Source organism: Wyeomyia smithii, chromosome 3 (assembly GCF_029784165.1).
Source record: "Wyeomyia smithii strain HCP4-BCI-WySm-NY-G18 chromosome 3, ASM2978416v1, whole genome shotgun sequence".
Classification (NCBI taxonomy): domain Eukaryota; kingdom Metazoa; phylum Arthropoda; class Insecta; order Diptera; family Culicidae; genus Wyeomyia; species Wyeomyia smithii.
Window position 1 is genome coordinate 93,395,681 of NC_073696.1, and position 21,206 is coordinate 93,416,886.

The 21,206-nt window shown below is 37.2% G+C and overlaps 1 protein-coding gene across 5 annotated transcripts in view; it reads right to left on the bottom strand.

Annotated features, from left to right (window-relative positions):
• Positions 1–21,206, bottom strand: part of LOC129732086 (protein madd-4) — a 588,842-nt gene that overhangs the window by 103,804 nt on the left and 463,832 nt on the right. For all 5 annotated transcript variants that reach the window (XM_055692596.1, XM_055692595.1, XM_055692594.1 and 2 more), the window contains exons 3-6: positions 18,584–18,703; positions 3,474–3,626; positions 3,247–3,374; positions 1,568–1,745 (exon numbers count right to left, since the gene is read on the bottom strand). In XM_055692596.1, the coding sequence (XP_055548571.1) occupies positions 1,568–1,745; positions 3,247–3,374; positions 3,474–3,626; positions 18,584–18,703 (579 nt within the window). The remainder of the gene's footprint in view (positions 1–1,567; positions 1,746–3,246; positions 3,375–3,473; positions 3,627–18,583; positions 18,704–21,206) is intronic.

The following is a 21,206-nucleotide window of genomic DNA, read 5'->3' on the forward strand; positions in this document are numbered from 1 at the left end:
TTTAGTTGTGTTATGACAAACTATGGTTGTGACACCGAAAAAATCATTATCTCGACACTATTAATATTCGTTTCTTCAATAATAATTTTTCAAGTTTTCATGTCGAAGCTCGTCGCTATAGACGAAAATCGAATTTATTCAATCGTACCAATTACACATTAAGGTTCAAGATTTCTTAAAGCAACAGTTATTCTTGACAACAATCGCGATTCACAGCTAGCAACAATGTCTCCAGAAATGAACACTGATTTAATAACAGAAACGTCGCGTTAACTTCAGCCCTGACTCGAGCAGATTAATTTGGCTCTGTTCATTTCGTGTCTGTCGACAAATTTCCTCCGCCCCGCACCCCTCATCGATCGTGGGAATTTTCCATTCGAAGCATATTGTCTGATAAGAATTGGCCCAGTGCGAAACGGAGTGGCACATGTAGAAAAGATGTAATGCTAGATATTCAACTCCATTATTGTAGCAAAAACTTTCCCCCTACCACACAATCTAGTTGCTCCGTCCGTCGTCGTTGTCTTCGTCGCTGCCGGCAAAAACGGTTTACAAATGAACACCCTCCCCGCACGGAATGGGGCTAATAAGCCCCTCATGTCTGTCGGTTGTTGATATCGTCGTCGTCTTCGTCCGGGAAGGCCCTCGATTTGTGTAAGGAAAATTCCCCCCTTTAGACCAAGACACAAATTCTAGGGTTGGGAACAAACAATCATGGGATGATAATTTAGAGAAAATTAAATTTGCCTATTATTTATTACGCATCCCGATCCCAACCGACAGGACCTTTTACTGGCTCGGCTGTGGAGATGAATGGCTGGTTCTACAACACCGGTGTGGCGAAAATGAAAGGCTTGATTTTTCCAACCTTCTACCAGGAATCATTCAATTCCATCCAGAATGACTTTTTCAGCCGGAGGCGGTGGGAGCGGCACTGTGCGCTCTTGTGCTGCGAGAAAACTGTGACTTTTTTGGTCTTAGGACTAATTTGAATACAGATTTGATTTTGTCGGCTTTTGCTGTTCTGCTTTTTTGCTGACGTATAAAAGACTTTTTTTCTATCTTCTAGCCTGATGCATTAGCCGATTGGGGTAGCGAAAGATCTAGAAAATGAATTGACGTTGTTGGTTTCGATAAGAGTTTTTTTTTGCGCTAAACATTTACTCGGTGGTACGCATAATCAAAAATGGCTGTTTCACGGAAGAGAACACAATTTGCTGTTGGCCTACTGTAGCAACCATGTGAATTTTGGTTTCAGTCGTTCGAAGCAAATTTCTCGCATCGCTAGTGAAGACTTTTCGCCTGGAGAAAGTAACGTTTTACTCGAAAGGAAACTATTCGGCGTACCACAAGAATGCTTTTAGCGAGACCCCATCATCGAAGATATGATTTAATTAATTGAGAAAATTAGAATTGATAATGCATTATTGCCTTTGGCAAACTAATTGGTTGAAAGCAGAATTTCTTCAAAACAACTTACACTGTGTTGGCAAGAAAATGTATAGACTAGTTTCGCAAATTAGCCACTATCCGACCGTGCAGAGTTCAACACTATTACAATACCTACCTGGCATTTGCCCTGGATGCACATGTCTAGACTTCCAGGCCGACACCGAGTGCCGTCCTGGACCCGGTTCGAGAGTTGCACAATGACGCTGGGTTCGTCGTCGCCTACCACGGGTGGGAAGGATTCGCTGGCAGCCGCCGAGTCCGGCATATCTTCCAGCAGATGCTGCGGGCGACCTCTGAAAGTGTAGACGATGGAGGAAAATAAATTAATTTTTCACAACCAATTTTCGGTGGAATGAAATCAATATCCGAGCGGAGAATGAATTGGCTAAAAGTTTCTCCTGAAACGACCGGCTATTTTACTGTACGTGGAATGCGAACAGAAATATTTTTTTCTTCCGAACAGAAACGCAACTTGGTATGTCGCGAGGGTGTAGGCGAAATTGTTCTGTAGATATTTCACTCGAAGTAAAACATGGCCGAAAAGAAATAATTCTGAAACAACTGCGCTTATGGAGTTCAAACTTTCTTCAAAGCTATCTTAGAAAACAAATTGTTGAAGGTGAAGAAAAACTCAAGTCTATCTGGCCATAGCGGTGCACAGGATTTGTGTTGCTTTATGTTAAAATTTGTTTTTTTTTATCAATAACATGACATTATATGTCAAAGAAATTGTTAGTTTTTTTAAAAAATTATGCAAATGTGAAAATTCAATGCAAATACAAAATCAATCAACCAGTTATATGTAAAAATTTCCTACAGTAATTCTAAGCGAAATCGTCCTAAAAATGCAAAAATGTGAAACAAATACCTATCGTCCAATATTTATTAATATTAAGGGACACATTGCATATGTATTTTACTTAGTAAACCCAGTATTTTTTGCAAGTGGAACTTTTTCCTTCCTTAAAGAGCGTGTCATAAAAATTTCTCTGTTTAACCACGAGTATCTGGGGCATATCGACGGTTGCTCAATACCTGAAATGACCAACGTTAACCCGTCAAATAATTGATATAATTTTATATTATTCATTCAGTTCTCATTGAATTGCTTTAAGCCACCTTCGTATGCGAGATAACCTCTTCAACCGCAGTTTGTTTTACGTTATTCGAATCGAAACTGCAACGTTAAATACAACCCAGTGCCAGTGACCGCGACCTAAAGCAAAGCACATTTTCTAAATCACATTTCAAAATGAAGCAACAAATCATATTGTAACGATGCAAAAGATAAACAGAAGAAAAAATCCAACTCAAAATCAGTACACCAGAATGGTCCAGCCATCGGAAGAAGCAGAGGCAACGAAAGCGCTCGCGCCTTCTATCAGGATCGTGAAAGGCTTTGCAGTAAATGAAGATGAACGAAGCTTGCCAGCCAATCGACTGTGCTCCCTAGTGCTCCCTGGTGCCTGATTCCACGTACAGTGCGCTATTGCCAGAAGAAGATACATAACACAGGGCATTTGCAACAGCGAAAGTATTATGTTCGGTATTGGAAGTTATGGGAGAACTGTTGAATTTCACTTTCTGCTCGTTTGAGGCTTTGAATCCTGCCGAAGAACATCGTAGGTAGAGAATTTAGAGGAACACGACTGGTGAATGCTTATTTTTAAGTGAAAATAATTTTGGAGAGAGATGGTTTTGCCAAACAGATTTCGAAATGGAATCTGACAGTAACGCGAATTGTTTTTTTTTACTTCTAAATTTCCAGCTTGGATTGACGAACAAAAATTTTACCTGCACGTCAGAGCACACGGCTCCGAGTAGTCGTAGTGAGGAGTCCACTTGAGAAGTGCGCCATCGTAGGGCACGTCATCGTACGCCGAGCACTGATGGGCACGAAAATCCTGCTGCTCTGGGCACGGCTAGAATGAGAAGACACAAAACATTAGTCGTTCAAATTAGAAAACCGGGTGTTGATAAAACGATATGTTGTTCACAGCCCGGCCTGCCTGTCTGCCTACCTGCATGTTGCATATTTTGTATCGCACGGCATCTCCCTTGCAACCGTGCGGTGCGTGACAGCGTCGTAACTGGTATGCTACACCGCCGTCGCAAGATCGGGAACAGGTTGACCATTCGGTCCACGATGACCAACCCTGAGCTTTCGCTCGTTTCTGGAAAAGGTAGAAAATAAAAAAAAGGGTTTGAATGATATGACATTTTTTGATTCTGTTGAAGTTTTTGACGCTTATTCACTGTGATTGAATATTTTTTTCATTGTCTGTTAGTTACTTTTAGTAACTATTCACGATTCGATTACTCAGCTAGCGTCATTTTTCAAAAGGACCTAAGTAACAATGAGAGATTCTTTCCTCTCTCACTTTGTTTCGTTAATTACGTCGTCATTATAAATATTTTCCAAGCATTCTTCCCCTTAATCGATAGATTGTAATACTGTCTAGCTTACTATGCATTGAGTGTTATGAAATATGTAAAAAAAAACAACATAGTTATTAATCAAAGAGAAAGTAAACAAAGAGAGTCTCTCAATGTTAGATAGGTCCTTTTGAAAAATTACGCGAGAGTTATCGAAGCGTGAATCGGTACTATGAATCACCAAAATTCTTTGTCGCGAGCAATGATAAAAATTCATTATTCGAGAACAATTTGTCGGATGACTTGGGACTCGTTATCAATGTTTGACAATACTAAGTACTATATTTTTTATAGCCAGAAAATTTTGCTTGTAACTTAGGATTCTCATAATGAATTATCAATTAAGAATTAGGTGTGGCCAAAAACAAAACTAAAAATTTGATATTGTAGTTTGTTTGCTTTCGCAATTAGGGCCTATAATTCGGATTTAAACCTACTAGTCAAGAAAAATGGTAGATAATTTTGCAACTAAGTTAGTTGCTAATTTTTTTGGTAATAAATAGAGCTTATCATAGAAATTGAGGATTGCAACGTTTTTTATCGAAAATGGGTAATTATTTCGAAAATGGGTATTTTTTTTGACATTTTCTACACGAGTTAGCTTATGTAATTCGAAGTGCCAAAACAAGCTTCAAGTATTTACACTTGACAGAAAAATTCAAAATAATCTTAAATCATTTGAATGAAATGATTCCTCATTGGGTTGAGAAAAGAAGCTCTAGACTTATAAGGAAAAATTATAAATTCAGTTTTGGGTGCAATTTTCTACTCTTGTAACTAGAGTTGTAATGACATGGAGGCATTTTGCTTTTACGTAAATGCTTGTGTCATCACTGAACAATGACTTTGTGCATCCAGGAGGTAAATCTTGAAGATCTGAAGAAAATATGTAGTGCAGGACTTGGCCCAAGACTGAACCGTGCTCTGACAGGAAATCTATCAGAATTCGAATTCTGGTAGGCAACCTGCAGAGTTCGATCAGTAAAATATTGTTTATAAATTTTGATGATGAAGATTGGAAAATAAACGTTGACATTTCCGCAATCAAAACCTCATTCCAAATATTGTCGAATGTTTTTTTCTATGTCCAGAGCCATAGTTCTAGTAGAATAACCGTTACATTAGTAACTCTGAGCAATTGAACACTGACCACCACTGGAACCCTGAATTCTCTCGAATCCATGAACCACGTAATTTGGATCATATTTCAATTTAATATTTCGTTAGAGAAAAGTTTCAGGAACCATGGCAAAGTGCACGCTGTTCACTGTTAGAAAAACAAAAAAAAACTCCTCTCGTTGGCTTTCATTGAGTAGGCATTCCAATTTAAAAATTTGATTGAATTATCATTGTCGAATTTAAAATTTGGAACTATGTTATTGGTTAAATTTGGTAAAATTGTTCAAATATGGAGTTTGCCTGTAACATGGTGATCGAACATTGCACGTTGCAGATATCCAAAGTCTTAGGTTTTCAGGTCTTAGTTCATCTCTTAGGTTCTAATGTCAGCGGTCATTTTCGAACTACTATTAAGTTTGAGTCAAATGTGCTTGAACAGAAGCAGAAAAAATAGAAGATATAAGTGGAAAATTAACAGTATTTTTGACGTAGGACTACGTCTAACCGCACTATGTCAAGATACATTCCGCGAAAACTAAAACCAAGATGTAACGTCGGGATGAAAGATTTCAAACGGTTATACTGATGTAACCACATGATGGATCAAAATAATCAGTGTGTCGTTGGATTGATAAAATGATGGACAATTTTGTGATTCTTCAATTTTCATTATCACTTCATTGTTAAACAGTGAAAATTGAATTAAAGTTTCAAGGTCGAATTTTCACCAACAATGTATCAATCATATGCGAGCATGCCTGGCACAGACTTCATGAATAGACACCAACTGCCTGCTGAGATATGTATAGCAGTGGCGAAAAAAAATTTGACAGAATCTCCCCGTCCCAATAGGTCAACTAATGTTAGCTTCCATGAGCCTAGACTATTTTGATGTCTTGAAGGTGAAGCTTTTTCGGAGAGTTCGTAACCATCTCCACTATCAGACAGTAATACGTTGTGCTGTTAGTAAATATGTTAATGTTAATAAAACTGATGTCTTGAAGGAGAATATGATGGCACAGGCAACAGTACTGCACCGAGCAATGTATGAACAGAGCGCTGGTTACTCGTCGTCTATCAGAGCAGAAAAACTCGAAATTCATTCTTGTGCAGTCAAACCAATTGAAAACTACATTGCCGCTGTTGACGCACAGTAGGGCGTGGAACACAATCGAATTGCCGTTTGATTTGTCTTCTTCTTGTTCTTCTTTTTTCGTATAGCAGCAAATTTCAGAATTCAATATGATTTTCCGGGTTCCGCAAAATACGCTGCGCCGCGTTGTTTATTTTTGAACTCTACACTCTGCTTTTTTCAGATTTATTTAAATAACTAAATATAGGATATTGAAAAGACAATAGTAAACCAAAATGCTCCGTACAGATCTTTGAATAGGTAGTTAAACGAGCTGTACTGATGATTATATTTTACTACCTAAATGAGTTTAGTCCAATATGACAATACTAGTTGCATACCGTGGTGGCGGTATAGAGAAAAACCAAATTCATTTCATCTTGATATTAGAGTTCCGACATTACAAATAGTATTTTTCAATTGAATTTTTTTTTTGAATTAGCATTTGCAAGAAAATATAACTTTCTATAACCTTACTTGTAATTTAACAACGCTATGCAAACATTAATTGCTGAGGCTAATGTTGTGCATCACCCTAGCCCAGTTTATTTTTGAAGATAACGGACATATAACTTTCAAATATGGTATCTTCGTTGTTCTCTGGTTTCTTGAAACTGATCAAATTTTTTCTGATTGATTCTGTATACTGATAAAATGTTTAAATTGACCTGAATTGAATGTTAACATGTAAAATTCTATGTCAATTTAAAATTTTCTATGAATTTTTTTTTCTACTAAAACTGTACTTCGTTATCGATATTTTTTCCACGAGCTTGTAACTGCAGGAAAAAAATTATATGACATCTTTGCCGCTTTGTGATCAGTGAGTGAGCCAACTTTAACAAGACAAATAGATATAGAAGGAAGTTTAATTTCTACTAAATCGTACTCAATGAAATATTTTATAGAAGGTTGCCTTTTCGCGTATTAAAGAAAATTCGCTGTATTATAGTTGTTACATATGATAAAGCGCTTATTGAAAAAGTATCAAAAATTAGGTTGACCAAAATTTTCGATGCTATCAAGTATCTAACTTTTTTATTTTTGTGATAGAAAACCTTGTTCTACAATTTTATAGCTCCAATAATTTTAAGTAACTTTGTAGAAAAAAAGTTTTTCTCTAAAACATTATTATAGAGCTTATAGACCCAAATTATAGATCCAAATTTCCCCCTAAATTTGGTTTCTGGACCATTGTGAATGTTAAAGAGAATATTTTTTCTTCTAAGATAGAGTGCTGCAAAGAAATACTCAAAATACAGACCCCGTTCGAATTTGGTAACACGCCAGAATTTTTTCTGTTGCCAAAATCGAACCACGCCAATAATGAACGGTTCTTTTTTCATGATTTTTTTGACTTTTTAAATGGTCAAAGACGACATTAACAGTAGAAATGGCCACCAATGAACTAGTTTTAATTCCAAGTCGTTTGAGGTGTCGCTTGATGAATTTGGGTTGACGACCTAGATACTTGATATTACCACCCGAACCAAAATACCTTCCTTTTGGAAGATGTTGAGCTTAAATTGGTTAAAATAAATCAAGCAAACTACGTAAAATGAGCTCAAATCAAACAGAGCTTCAAAATAAAAATATAAAATTATTGTAGTCCTATGTCAACTATGCGGTCGTGTCTTGGAAACCACCCTCCTACTATTTAATTCAGAAACTTAACGCTGCCCTGCCTTAACAATAGCTTAAGGGACAGAGCATGTGTAAAAAATTTCCATATGATTGCCTATATAACTCTCACTTTACCAGTACAATATTTTCTATATAGCTCTCACTTTACCCGTGCATTAAAGTTAGCACGTGTTTTTATTAAAAATGATCTAATTATTAACCGCATTGTGGTTAAATCGATTGAAAGAAATAACTGAGGAAGTACTACTACTCTAGCTGGTTCCACAGCGTGATTTTTGTTTGCATAAGAACTTTACTTGGGTATGGGCTATGCAAAGTGATTCTGTTAGTGCACTTTGATCCCATCATCGCACAGTGGTACGAGAGCTCAGAATCTTGAACTATCGACGTGGTACTACGTCTTTGTTTTCTATATTGGTATGCATTCTGTAAAATTGGAAATGAAACTGGCAAATGTAAGGTCAGATTTCAAATGATAATAACAGCATAACCACATTATGAATAACAATAACCAATATGTTGGTAGATAGATAAAATGCTGAACAATTTTGTAATATACCAGTTATCGTTATTTCTCCATTGCAAAGCGATAAAAATCGATAAAACCAAAATTAATCCACCTAGCCGTCAGACACAGCCTTTCTCATCCAGACTTTTATTTGTAAAAATAGATTTACATGAACGCTTCAATCCAATAAATGTATATTCACTCTTTAGGTTCTAAAATATTGATGTTGTAATCAATACATATAAAAATGCAGTCCGGTCTGTCTGTCTGTTTGATCCATATAGGCTCGAAAACTACCGAACCGATCGACGTGAAAATTTGTATGTAGGGGTTTTTGGTCCCGATAAAGGTTCCTATGATAGTTTGAACCCCCTCCCTCTTCTGGAAAGGAGGGGTCCAATACAAATGAAACAAACATTTCTGCACAACTCAAGAACAAACCAAGCAAATGAAACCGAATTTGGCATGTGGATGTTTTAAAGGGTAATAAATATGTCCATAATAGTTCGAAGCCCCTCCCTCTTAAGGAAGCACATGTTTCTGTACAAATTTCTGCACATCTCGCGAACTAATCAACTAAATGGAACCATATTTGGCAGGTTGTTTAATGTTCTTAGTGGTAACAAATATGTTCCATAATCGACCTCAGGCAACATTTTAAATTGTAAGATAGCAACTTCCGGTTTCTGGAAAACTGCCAAAAATGGACGATTTCCACCCAATATAATAATATCCGGATAAAGAAAGATACACAGGAGTTAAATTCGACCACAGATACCATTTTGAATTCTAAGATGGCGACTTCCGGTTTCGGAAAAACAGCGGCAATGTGGGTATTTTCGGAATCGACTTCAGACACCATTATGTATTATAGGATGGCAACTTGTGGTTTCTGGAAAACATCCAAAAATGGCCGATTCCCGTCTAACATGAGTATCTCCGAATCTAGAATGATACACAGCAGCTGAAATCGACCAAAGACCCCATTTTGGATTCTAGGTTGGTGATTTCCGGTTCTTGGGAAACCGCGGAAAATGATCGAATCACACCCAATATGGGTGTTTGTTCAACCAGAATGACGCTCAGAGGCCAGAAATTATCTTGAATACCATTTTTAAATCCAAGATGGCGACTTCCGGTTTTTGAAAAACAGCCTAAAATAACCAAATACCATCCAATATGAGTATCTCTGGAACCAGAATGATGCAATGAGCTAACAATTGACCTCAGGCACCATATTGAATCGCTAAATGGCAACTTATAGGAAACAGTCGCAAATGACCAAATAATACTCAACATGGATATTTCCGTAATCGAGATGATGCATAGAAACCAAACATTGACCCTTGATACCATTTTGAATTTAAAGACAACCACTTTTAGTTTGTGGAAAACAACCAAAATAACTAAATACCTCCCAATATGAGTATTTCCGGTGTCAGTTTGATGCCAGAAAATTTGCTGAAAATGACCGAATATCACCCAATATGAATATATTCAGAATTAGGGCGCCAAAAGCCAATAGTCGAAGATTTTGTCATTTCGATAAACCAATCATTTCAAACGATTTGTTTTTTGACTTTGGTCATATCCTATGGCCGATTCGTTGTGCATTTGCAGACTTTAAACACATCGCAACGAATCAATGAATTTGGAATGTTCAAATAGTACAAAACCACATTTAAATTATGTGGAGACCACATATATCAATCGAAGCAGGTGTAGGCGCTTATTACGGGAGTCACCTCACGGTGAAATCAGAGTGAAGTGAACAAAATCCTATTACGGGACTCACGTAAGTGAGAAAAACGTCGCAAAGTGACATCTGCCGTGGAATCTGGGTTATTATGAGTGTCATATCAGTGAAGTGATAACGGAAAAAGTGACGATTTGCGTGGAATTATTTCACGACCATTTTTAATGGTGAAGTGATTCCACGAAGATGCCATAAGTCTTAAAGTTGATTGATTTGTGATCTAATGGTAAATATTGGATTTATTCTTCAGTATCAAAAAGAATCAGAATTTGATCTGTGCCCTAAACCGGTCAAATTTTAATTTTTTTGCCCGATGAAAAATATGCAAACTAGTTCTGGAAATTTTCGATACCGAAAAAAACATTTTTTTTATGCCGAATGTCTTAGAAATGCAGAACACGTCAAGATCTGGTGTTATCTAAAAAAACGGAACAAACGACTTTCTGGGACTCAGAGATATTTGAGCTGGAAAACAATCTCATTTCACTTGTCCTATTCTCAATTTCACTTCACTGTCAATCTCACTCCACGGAGGTGATTTTTGTCACCTCATTTGAGGTGGAATCGGGAATAGATCCAAAAAAGTGAAGTGAGCGTGAGAGTGAAATATATTTCACCGTGAAGTGACTCTCGTAATAAGCACCATAGTTTTAAATAGCCTTTGAATTTCTTCTCTTTCCATAACTTTTGAGCCACATATCAAATTGTTATGGAGTTTGTTATTTGAAAGTTTGAGAGATGACTCGTTCGTATGCTACTAGTTATGTTCAAATAAGTCATGTAGTCTTTGAGATAATAGACTTTAGTTGTTTTATTAACAATTTAATACATAACGGTTGTTTAAGTTCGATTATAATCAAATAAAATGGGAACGTATAGGGCAGCCAAACTTTGAAACCACGTGTTCAATCATAATTCATCAGGTAACCCTCAACCTGCTCATCTGATGATAATATTGATATCATTGATCAAATCGGTTGTGTAGTTTCTGAGATAATGAAGTTTCGTGATTTTCACATTTTGGTACTTTACAGACGAAATTACAGTCTGATTACAGCAAAATTCAATAGGGTGTTACGAGGCAGCTAGACTTATTAGTTGACACTAATTTTGTGGAAATCGGGTCAGCCATCTCTGAGAAAAGTAATTAAGTTCAAGTAGTCTTCGAAATATGTTCTTTTTCAAAGCTGGATTTCACATTTTTAAACATAACAGGCAAAGTAATAGTCTGATTGCAGAAAAAATTAATAGGGTCTTATGGGGCAACTAGACCTTCCATTTGACACTGATTTTATGAAAATCGGTCCAGCCATCTCTGAGAAACATGAGTGAGATTAAGTAGTCTTCAAAACACGTCTCTTTTTATTACTTTTGAACCACAAGTTCAATCTTAACAAAATGCAAAAGTTAAAGGTATTTCAGGTAGTCCGTTCATTTGAAATCAATTTTGTTCAAATCGGTTGTGTAGTTTTCGAGATAATGATGTTTCATGATTTTTACCTTTTGATACATAACCTCTAAACTAAAAATCCGATTACAATGAAATTCAATAGGGTCTTATGGGACAACAAGACCTTTCATTTGCAATTAATTTCATGAAAATCGGTTCAGCCATCTCTGAGAAAAGTGAGTGAGAATTAAAATCTGCACATACATACACACACACACATACACACACACACACACATACAGAAAATCCTCAGCTCGTTGAGCTGAGTCGAGTGATATATGCCATTCGGCCCTTTGGAGCACTTTTATACTTTCGGTTTTGCAAGTGATTGCTATATCTTTCTAGGAAAAAGGCAAAAAGTGCCAAGGACAAATTTACGCGAACAATAAACTAATCACATGCTAGCGTTCCTAGCACAGACGACATGAGTAGACACCAACCATTCCCTGTGATATTCTCTGTATCAATATCCAAAAAAATTGACAGTCTCCCCGTTCCAATTGGTCATTTTATGTTTTCTTCCATGAACCTAGACTAATTTGATGTCTCGAAGATAAAGGTTTTTCGAAAAGTTTGAAACAACCCTTTATCTTGCACAATTTCTAAACCTGCTGTTAGAGCGTAATAGAAACAGATGTCTTGAAAGAAAACATACTGGTAAAAGTGCTCGTCAAGTATATGTGGAGCAGAGCGCCGCTAGTTTCTCGTCGTCTATCATTGCAGCGGGCACGGCTTACATAAATCGAGTATGCTTCAAAAGATGCATCAAAAGGTAAAAATGCAAAGCTTGCTATGTTTTTCGCAACAAAGATCCGATATTGATCAACATGACTTAAATGAACTCACGTTGAAGTTGTTTTGTTTTTATGATTTTATAAGTTTCTGCAAATTTCTGCGAGAAATTTTAACTGCCGTGTGTGCAGAGCACATGGACAATTCAAGTAGTGGTAATATTGCCGTGGGATGTGTTGGGAAACGGCAGAAAATCGAAAATTACTTGTCAAAAGTAAATTTTTTGGCAGGAAAAATTGAAAGAAACCTAATTATCATCAAATAAAGTCTGCTGTGACATATAAAAAATAAAGGTCTGATGTTGTTTTAAAAGTTCAGTAGGAATATCAGAGGTATAGTGGTATAAAATATGAATTTTAACGGCAAAAACCTTTTTTTTTTAACTTGAGCAAAGTTTTTTGTTATGTTATTTTGGAAAACTTTGCCAAAGACGGCGATGAAAAATATTGATTTTTAGAGAAAATATTTTTTCTATCTCACTTGTAGGGGGATAAATCACGGATCTGTTGATGTCCAAAGAAGGATCTTTTTTTACTCTAAAACTTTCCCAAGGACAGTATTGCTCTAAAATGTAACGTTTATGAGAAAATGACTTTTGACCACCTTTTTTCATTACTGGACCACAGTGCGTGGTGCGATGAAGGGAAGTCGCAAAAACAAAAAAATATTGCGACGAGTAGGTAGTGCGATACCCTACACGTTCCAGAATGCAATAGTACAGATTCTCCACCCCACTCTTTGCTTTCGGTGCACAAAGCAAAACTGCTTGGCAGAAGCAATTGACAATTTCAAGCACTCCTATTCAAGTACTTTTAGTCGAGTATTCTTACTCGCGTGTCTCGCATTCTCGTCGTGAATAGAAAGACAAAAAAAGATTTGCGAGCGGTTGCATATTTGCGGCTGCTCTAGCAAGTGCGTGAATAACAGAAAGTTTTTAGAAAAAGTGTGGCCAAAAAAATTGGAGAAGCGTAGCACAAATCTCATTCTCAAGCAGAATGAAGTAGACAGGTTTTGTTTCTCGCGATATGGAATTAAAAAGACGTATTTTTTATTTTTTGGCAATAACTCGGTCAGTGTAGAAATGTTTTTTTTTAATGTTTTCTGCAAAGTTGTGTATTTGGATGATATACAAATATATGCTGAACAGCGGGGGCCTAGTGTGGTTGGTAACATCTCCGCCAACCACGCTCGACGCCTGGGTTCGAACCCCACCGCCGACATAGGTGTCGATGGTTGTGAGGTGGCGTGATCCACTCACAACCAACCCAACTGGTCTAGATTCAATCCTAGCCGACACCGGGAGATTTTCTGAGGCGAAAAATCACTGGGATCACGCCTTCCATCGCATGAGAAAGTAAAGCCGTTGGTGCCGGTCCGTTAATAAACGGGTCGTGAGTTAGGGACCTGGGTGTGGAGTCGCCTCCCTGGGCGTCGGTAATTGGCCACAACAGTGGCGGAAATAGACCGACGGAAAATAAGCGAGTATAAAAAAAAAAAAATTTGCTGAACAATGTTCTCTTCTGTATGGTGCATATTTTTAGATATATAAAAAAACTAAAAACATACCTCTAAATCATATTAGATTTTGCAGTGCCGCTAGCGGCAGAGCTCCGGAATCGAGTTGGTTGTCATTCTTTGAGCATTTCCATGCAATAAATGTATTCTGATGATAGTATGTCAAAAAAACCAGTATTTGAAGAATAAATGTAAAAAAATGCAGATTTTGAGCTCTCGTACCACTGTGCATCGGATTGATCGTTGGTGAGACCTTTCAAAACAACCTTAAACATTTTGGCGTTTCTGTTGTTATAGGTTTCAAATCATTGTATATTCTGAGTTAAATATTGGATAAGAAAATTACGATCCCTCGTTGTTGTGGCCAGCTACCAGCATTTGCCTCTAACGCCAATTTGGTAGGTAACTTTAATGTAAGGAATAAACGTAGAAAGTTCCTTCTTTAAAAAAAAAGGCAATAGGTGGAGCATTAAAGAGTTCCAAATCAATTTTATTCTGAATGGTTTTATCGCCAATAACCTCCATTTCGCCGACTCCGTGCTCAGACAGAACATTAAACAAATTTTCACTACAAACGCTAGAGGTGGGGAGAAATCTTCCTCTTCCGTCTCGTAGTGATGCGTGGTTTTTTTTCACCCTGATGTTTCAGGCAGCACGAGAAAATTGAAATAAAAAATCAAACCAAATTTGAATAAGAATGAAGAAGATCGAAAACGCGACCTGTCGGACAGCTCAAGCGGCACTGAGTTGGTACGATTTTTGATTATTTTTAACTATAATAATAATAATAATCTCCCAGATGGGCTCGAGGTACGATGCTGGCCTAACAAACCAGTCGTCTTAGGTTCGAGTCTCGGCTCGGGAGAGACTGTTAGTGTCAGTAGAATCGTAGCGCTAGCCCCGCATGTGTCCTGTACACTGAACAGTCGGCTGCGAAGTCTGTGTATAAAAAAACAGAAGGTTAAGTTCCGAATCGGAATGTAGCACCAAGGCTTTGCTTTTAATAATTACATAAATTTATGTTCCTTTTATCTGGCAATATTAGTCTCTTAAATATGCCTGGTTGATGATTGAAAAATACATTTTCTTTTGATAACGAATGGATGACATAAATATTTATTTTGAATATTGTACTTGTTTAATAATTTTTCCTGTAAAAACATTACACTTTTTTAAATTTTCATTCGTTCAGGTCGATATTTTTATACTCTCAATGTGCAAGTAAAGCGACTGTTGTAGTGGCAAGTAAAGCGACTGTTGTATGCCTTTACATTTTCGAAGCATAACAATAAAACAGAACATTTTGCGCAGTCATTTTGATTCGTAAAGTTTAAATTTCATTTCATTCTTTTAAGCTTAATCAAATTACGATGAACACTTTTGCTGGTAAACGAGCTTGATAACTGGTTTCCTTCTCGTTCGATGTTCATCGGTTCATTTAAAATGAAACTGACGACTGTTTCAATTAACAAAATGACTGTCGTAAAGTATTGCTATTTCCTTTCCTCCAGCATGTCATTTCAAACTATCGTTTGATGACACTTTTCGAACGCTTAAACAGTGTTTTCAGTGTCGACTTCGAGTGTACTCTAAATTGATACTCGACTAAATCGAAATGAATCACGTCACATTATGTATGGAGCGGGAGGGCATGCACCTGCTCTTCAATCCACTGCAAGCCACAGTTGGAACGACGATGAACACGCGGAAACTAAAGACCCATGGGGCGGCATCCATTGAATACCACGTAATTTTTCATCAATTTTACCCACCACTCTCTCACCTTATGACGTTTAGTCATACATCCAAGACCTCCACACAAACAGTACCTCACGATGCAATGAAACTTGAACAAAAAATATGCATGACGCACTTTATGGATGCACCCTATATAGGTCAGAGCACAAAGTCTTTCTCAACTAATAATCGTCAGATGGTAGTGACGCCGTTAACCTGCGCTACAATTGGAAACTGTTTGTTTCCATTTCAAGCTTTTCAGCTGTCAAACTTAACGTAAAAGCAGTACTTTTTGTAAAGGGTGATAGGTTCCATGTTAGGAATATTTCAGGGACAGATAAAGGAATTGATGGAAAAAACTCTTCTACGCATGTGCCCTTACGTTAACCTACTCAGAGTTATTTAACTTTTAAGTTTCTTGAATACTCTTTCGTAAAGTATCTTTAACTCTAAATATACAAGATGTCACTGGGAAAGTGATACACACATTTTAGTGCTTCTTTTCGCGTCGGAAGGCTTTTCCTGTTAACCCATTACGAAGTCAGATTTTACCCCGGAAAATGACCTTCAAACTGTAATTACTCATATTACTCAGCAACTACATGTACAACTGACACGGACTGTGTTGCGTATTGTAGATCGATCTGTTCTCCACACGTATTGAGAAGCTTCATCGTTTAAAATATCAAGTATAATTGTGAGCTGCAATTCAAGTTCAAATGTCAGGCGATGCCATACGGCATCACCCGCCAGGAATGAGTTAATTAGCTGTGTTTGTTTTTATTATGACACATGTTTATAGTTCACTTGTAAGTGAATTCAAGTAGAGAACTAATCAAGATTTTGTATCTTGCTGGAATGAGTAACATGTCGATCAAAGGGCTATTTGAGTTTGAACACATTATTCATGTACAGAACCATCAAACGATTCAAGAAAACTAGCACGGGTAAAAAAGTAGTGTGCGGACAGCAGTGGTGATCAAAATGGGGAAAGAACGTGGCCGGCAAATCCAGTTCGGTCGTCAAGAAAAATGGCTCGTGAAATAAACATGAATCACTATGCATAAAAAAATCAAAAATGACCTTGGATACAGTACTTTCAAGAAACAGAAGATTCACGGATTATCTCGCAGGAATATTGCCGCAGGGTTGCCAGATTTCTACTGAAGACTGAATATTTTTCCAGATGAAAAATTGTTTACGTTGGAGGCTGTTTTGAACAAGCAGAATGATCGTGCGTATGAAGTATGTCTTCGTGATATTCCAACCGATAAAAGAGGAGTGAAACGATTCCAGAATTCCGCCGTGGGCTGGAATTTTGACGTAGGTGCTAGAAGCACAAAATCGCTCTGGAAGCGTTCTATTCTAAATCGGTCGTAAATTAATAGAAGCGCTTTATTCCGCGTTCTGATTTTATAAAATCTGAGTAAATATGTTAAGAAACATAACCCATTGCTACGTTTATTTTTGTAAATGCATTGAGTTCTAATATCAACGTCACTTTTCCTGCAAAATAGCAAAGCCATGTAAACGTTTAGCAAGAAAAGTGACGTTGGTCACCTCAATAGTTTAGTTTGCCATGCGTACTGATCGGTAGTCAGCAGCGCCACTTCGCAATGCTATACAAAACGCGGGTAAAAAGTTGGCGCAAAAAATGCATCGCAGCACTCTACAAGCATGGTTCACTATTCTATCCATACCTCAATTTCAATTCAAAATGGCACTTACGTCACTTCTCATTTCTGATTTTCCTCTGCTATTTTTCATTATTTTTGAAAACGGTACGAAGCATCTTGAAGACCTATACTACCTATACTATAATAATATTTAAAAAAATAAAATTTTAAAATTTCGTACGTCAAAATACTGCGCGTTATTTTACGAGACAAATGCCAAATGTTACGATTATGTGATCATACGCAACGTATATTATAATCAGTATATTACGAAAACAACCCACAGATTCTATTATTGAATTAAAATTTATAACATTCTCAGAATTCTAGCTATTCTGTAGCATCTGATTTAGATTCTTTTGGATACTAAGAATCTCATAGACTTTCTTAAAGTCGTATATATTGGTTTTAATAAATTAAAAATCTTTGGCAATCTCCATTTTCTCAAACTAGAAATAAAAATAGAATAAGTTAAGTTACTGTGTACAGTGAAGCAATCGACAGTAAGAAATGTGCATCTTAAAAGTTGTATAATGCGATCAGGAGATATCTTCAATCAGGATTACTGTAGTTTGTTCGACGTCTTTCATAGTATTTATTCTGCGTGTTCATTGTTTTGGAAAGATTGTTCAGAAAATTTTATAGTTTATTCTACTATCTTCAATTAGCAATTATCAGTTATTATTTTTTTTAGCAGCTAATAATCATACAAATTCAGAAAAACAATACTTCATTTTTGTCGGGTATCAAATCATTTCATCATATCATACAAAAATTATCAAAATTCTGATGGCATTTAGTCCAAATTTATACATATAAGTACGAACAATAATAAATTCCTCCAGTACTATGATCTTCTTACGGAGCGTCATTTACAAAAACATTGTCTCCTGAAAATAGTTTCAACATAAGGACAAAAAAGTCCTATCACTTTGTTGCCACCGCTTAAAAAAATCTGCCTGATTCATTGCGTTTCTGCTCACCGTTGCAGCAGGAAATAAATAAACATTAGAATTTATTATCAATTGTACTAGACAAGTGATTCTTCTTTTCCCGAAAACTGTGAACTGGGAAGCTGATCTCGGGACAGTGCTAAAAAGTCAATTTTGATTGATGCAATCCACTAGAAAAATAAATTTTCCCTGTCGACACTCGAACATCGGATAAAAAATGAGTGGTGTTCCAATAACGAAAAAAAGGCCCAAAAAATTAATTTCCTAAGAGAGAGAGGCAACAAAAGTCGCTTATGGAATCGTTTGTTCGAAACTCGACTTTCAATCTTAGAATTCGAAACAAAATGACGTATTATATTTAAATTTGAACTAAAATAGAAGTGCAAAGGTTTTTAGAACAAAGAACAACATACCTGTACTTCCTCATCGTCTTCATCTTCCGGATCACCATCGGAGGGACTCCAACTGCTTAGGGTTTCATTTAAACTTTTGCTATCTCTGTGCGTGGCCCGGACGAACGTTAAAACCAAACACTGCGAAAAAAAAACGGAAAGAAAACAACAAACCAGATTAGTTGATGTTCGACAATCAGTCGAAGATTGGAACAATCGATTTGAATGCAAACAAAGTACTAGCATTCTTCAATGGTAGAAAGTACCCAGACCTAAGCGGATGTTAATCGATGAGACGACTTAGCATACTTAACGTTGATTGAATTCCGATAGTAGAAGAAGCGGAACAGACCGATCTTGTTCCATGTCGGGTAATGTATGGGCTTCATTTCTCCCACCGATGGGCGAGCGTTATTTACAACCGGACATAGGCAGTTCCCTCTGTGAAGAACACTCATCAATTCGAATCCTGCGGCGTAGAACAAAATTGTACCTGTGTACCGGTGTTTCCGCGCGGAAGAGTTATCGCTGCCAAGGTGCAGCTTGCGTAAATCATGGAGGTTCGTGAGAGGGCACTCTCATATAGAATCCATTTAATGCTTGTGCAGTCAAGACAAATAGAAAATTGTATATTGTGTGTGTGCATCCATTCAGTGGAACCGCAGAAAATTATTGCCCTGAAGGCTAATCATACTTCAAAGAAGTGACATTTGATGATTCTGCGTACGGCAAAAGCACTAATATCTGCTCCATTCCTAACTGACAGCACTTGCCCCGCGGTTGACAGATAAATGGTTCTATTTAGTCAGACATCGTTATGCGAAGGGTGTGCAAACAATGAAGGGTGGCTCATACTTTGCCCCGTTCGCAGCGCGTTAGTTGACTACTAAATATGTATTTGTTTAAAAAATAAATTATAATTTAATTTGATTGCTGAGATTTGATTAAATTCCGATGATTTTATTTGCTGGGTGCAATTGAGAAGAACATTTCAAATACCCTAGTGAACGATTGTGGATTTAGAGTGGGAGTTTGCTCTTCGCTTTCAAACGGTCCGTCTAAAGGGTTAACCACAGTTCACTGTCCGGGATGCATGCAATCGATCCACTTCTGCAGGTAAATACAGCGCTTCAGCTCTCGATATGTGAAACCGATCCGTGGCTGAACATAAGCTCACTCGACGTCAAGTTACGTTGAAAGGGGATATTTGTCATCGCATCAGGAATTGCAGTGCAAAGAAGGATGCTACCTACATGAGTTAGCCACAGCTGCAGCAGGAAGTTCGAGATTCTACGGCGATTGTTTAACTATCTGGGCACGATTGGGAAGCACATTCAAAGCTTGATAGGTTAGTTTCAGGTGTGTGTGGGGATTTATGAGAACGATAGTTATGCGAAATTTTCATTCCTCTTTAGACGTGATGTGGTGGAAATTGGCTGTTGGTTTGAGTTGGATTACATTACTTGGCAGTAATCTCAAAGCTATGCAAGTGGAAACAGTATTTTCGAATGGGTTTTAATTTTTCGCACTGATCTCTTTTGGTGCTCTCAAAGGAATACATTTTAAACGAGTTGACGGGTAGAATATATCTACCCTTTTTTAAAGTTATGGGTTAGTGAATAATCACAACAAAAATGGCCAAATCCTGCTTTTCTCAAGAATGTTGTGGTAGAATGCTTTATTGATCAACGTAAAAAAACATTCCAAGCACCATAGAATGATCACGAGGAAGTGCCTAAATTTCAGTCAGTTTCTAACGGATTCCCTCCATTCTTAAAGTAATCGATTGGGAAATAATCTATGCGTCCAACAAAATGCATAAATTGTGCTTATGTCATGCTAATTATTGTTTTATTGAAAGATGTAGAGCCTTGTTTAACGCAAAATTCGATTAATTTGGACTGAAAACAAGACCAAATATCGAGCGAAACTCTTAGTATCAGTATAAATTTTTTTTTTAACTACTCACTACTTCACTTCCTCAGTACAGTCGAAACTGAAGTATTCAAACGTTTTGACTTTGTGAACGATTTGTAGTTGTTGTTGCTGTTTTGCTCGCTCGAGTGCACAACGACACGCTCACTGAAAGTTCAACTCTCAGTAGTCATGTATTAAAGCTAGCATGCAGAAATATAGTCTTCATTGTAAAACCGACCACTGCAGCAAGACGATGATTTAATGGAAGCTGAGTCGAACAGCGATTTCAAATATCTTGCAGCCTTCCATAGCGGGCGTACCAACAGAGGAAACCGGAGGACCACGCACGCGTTATTAAGCCGTGTGTGTGACTGGGCCTTTAGCAGGTAGGCAACAGAATATAACAATACCCGCGAGTGGCAGAAAAGTGTTAACTATTCTCCACAGCGGCACTCAGCAATTTTGTTTAATTCCTCTTCATTGCAGATTGCTGTTTGCATGACCTGTGAAAAAAACTAAAAAATTGTATTTAAACTCAAATAACTCAACATGTTTTAGTGATATTAGTACAAGCCAGTAGATGCTTTGAAAGCTCTGTTTATCTTCTTTCCAAAACTGCCTCAATATTGAAAATCGGTTGAAAAATGACTGAGTAAAAAAAAAATTTATGCACTGAGGTCCAAAAAATCGTATTTTGACCATAACTTCAGATTTTGGGGGTGTTAGG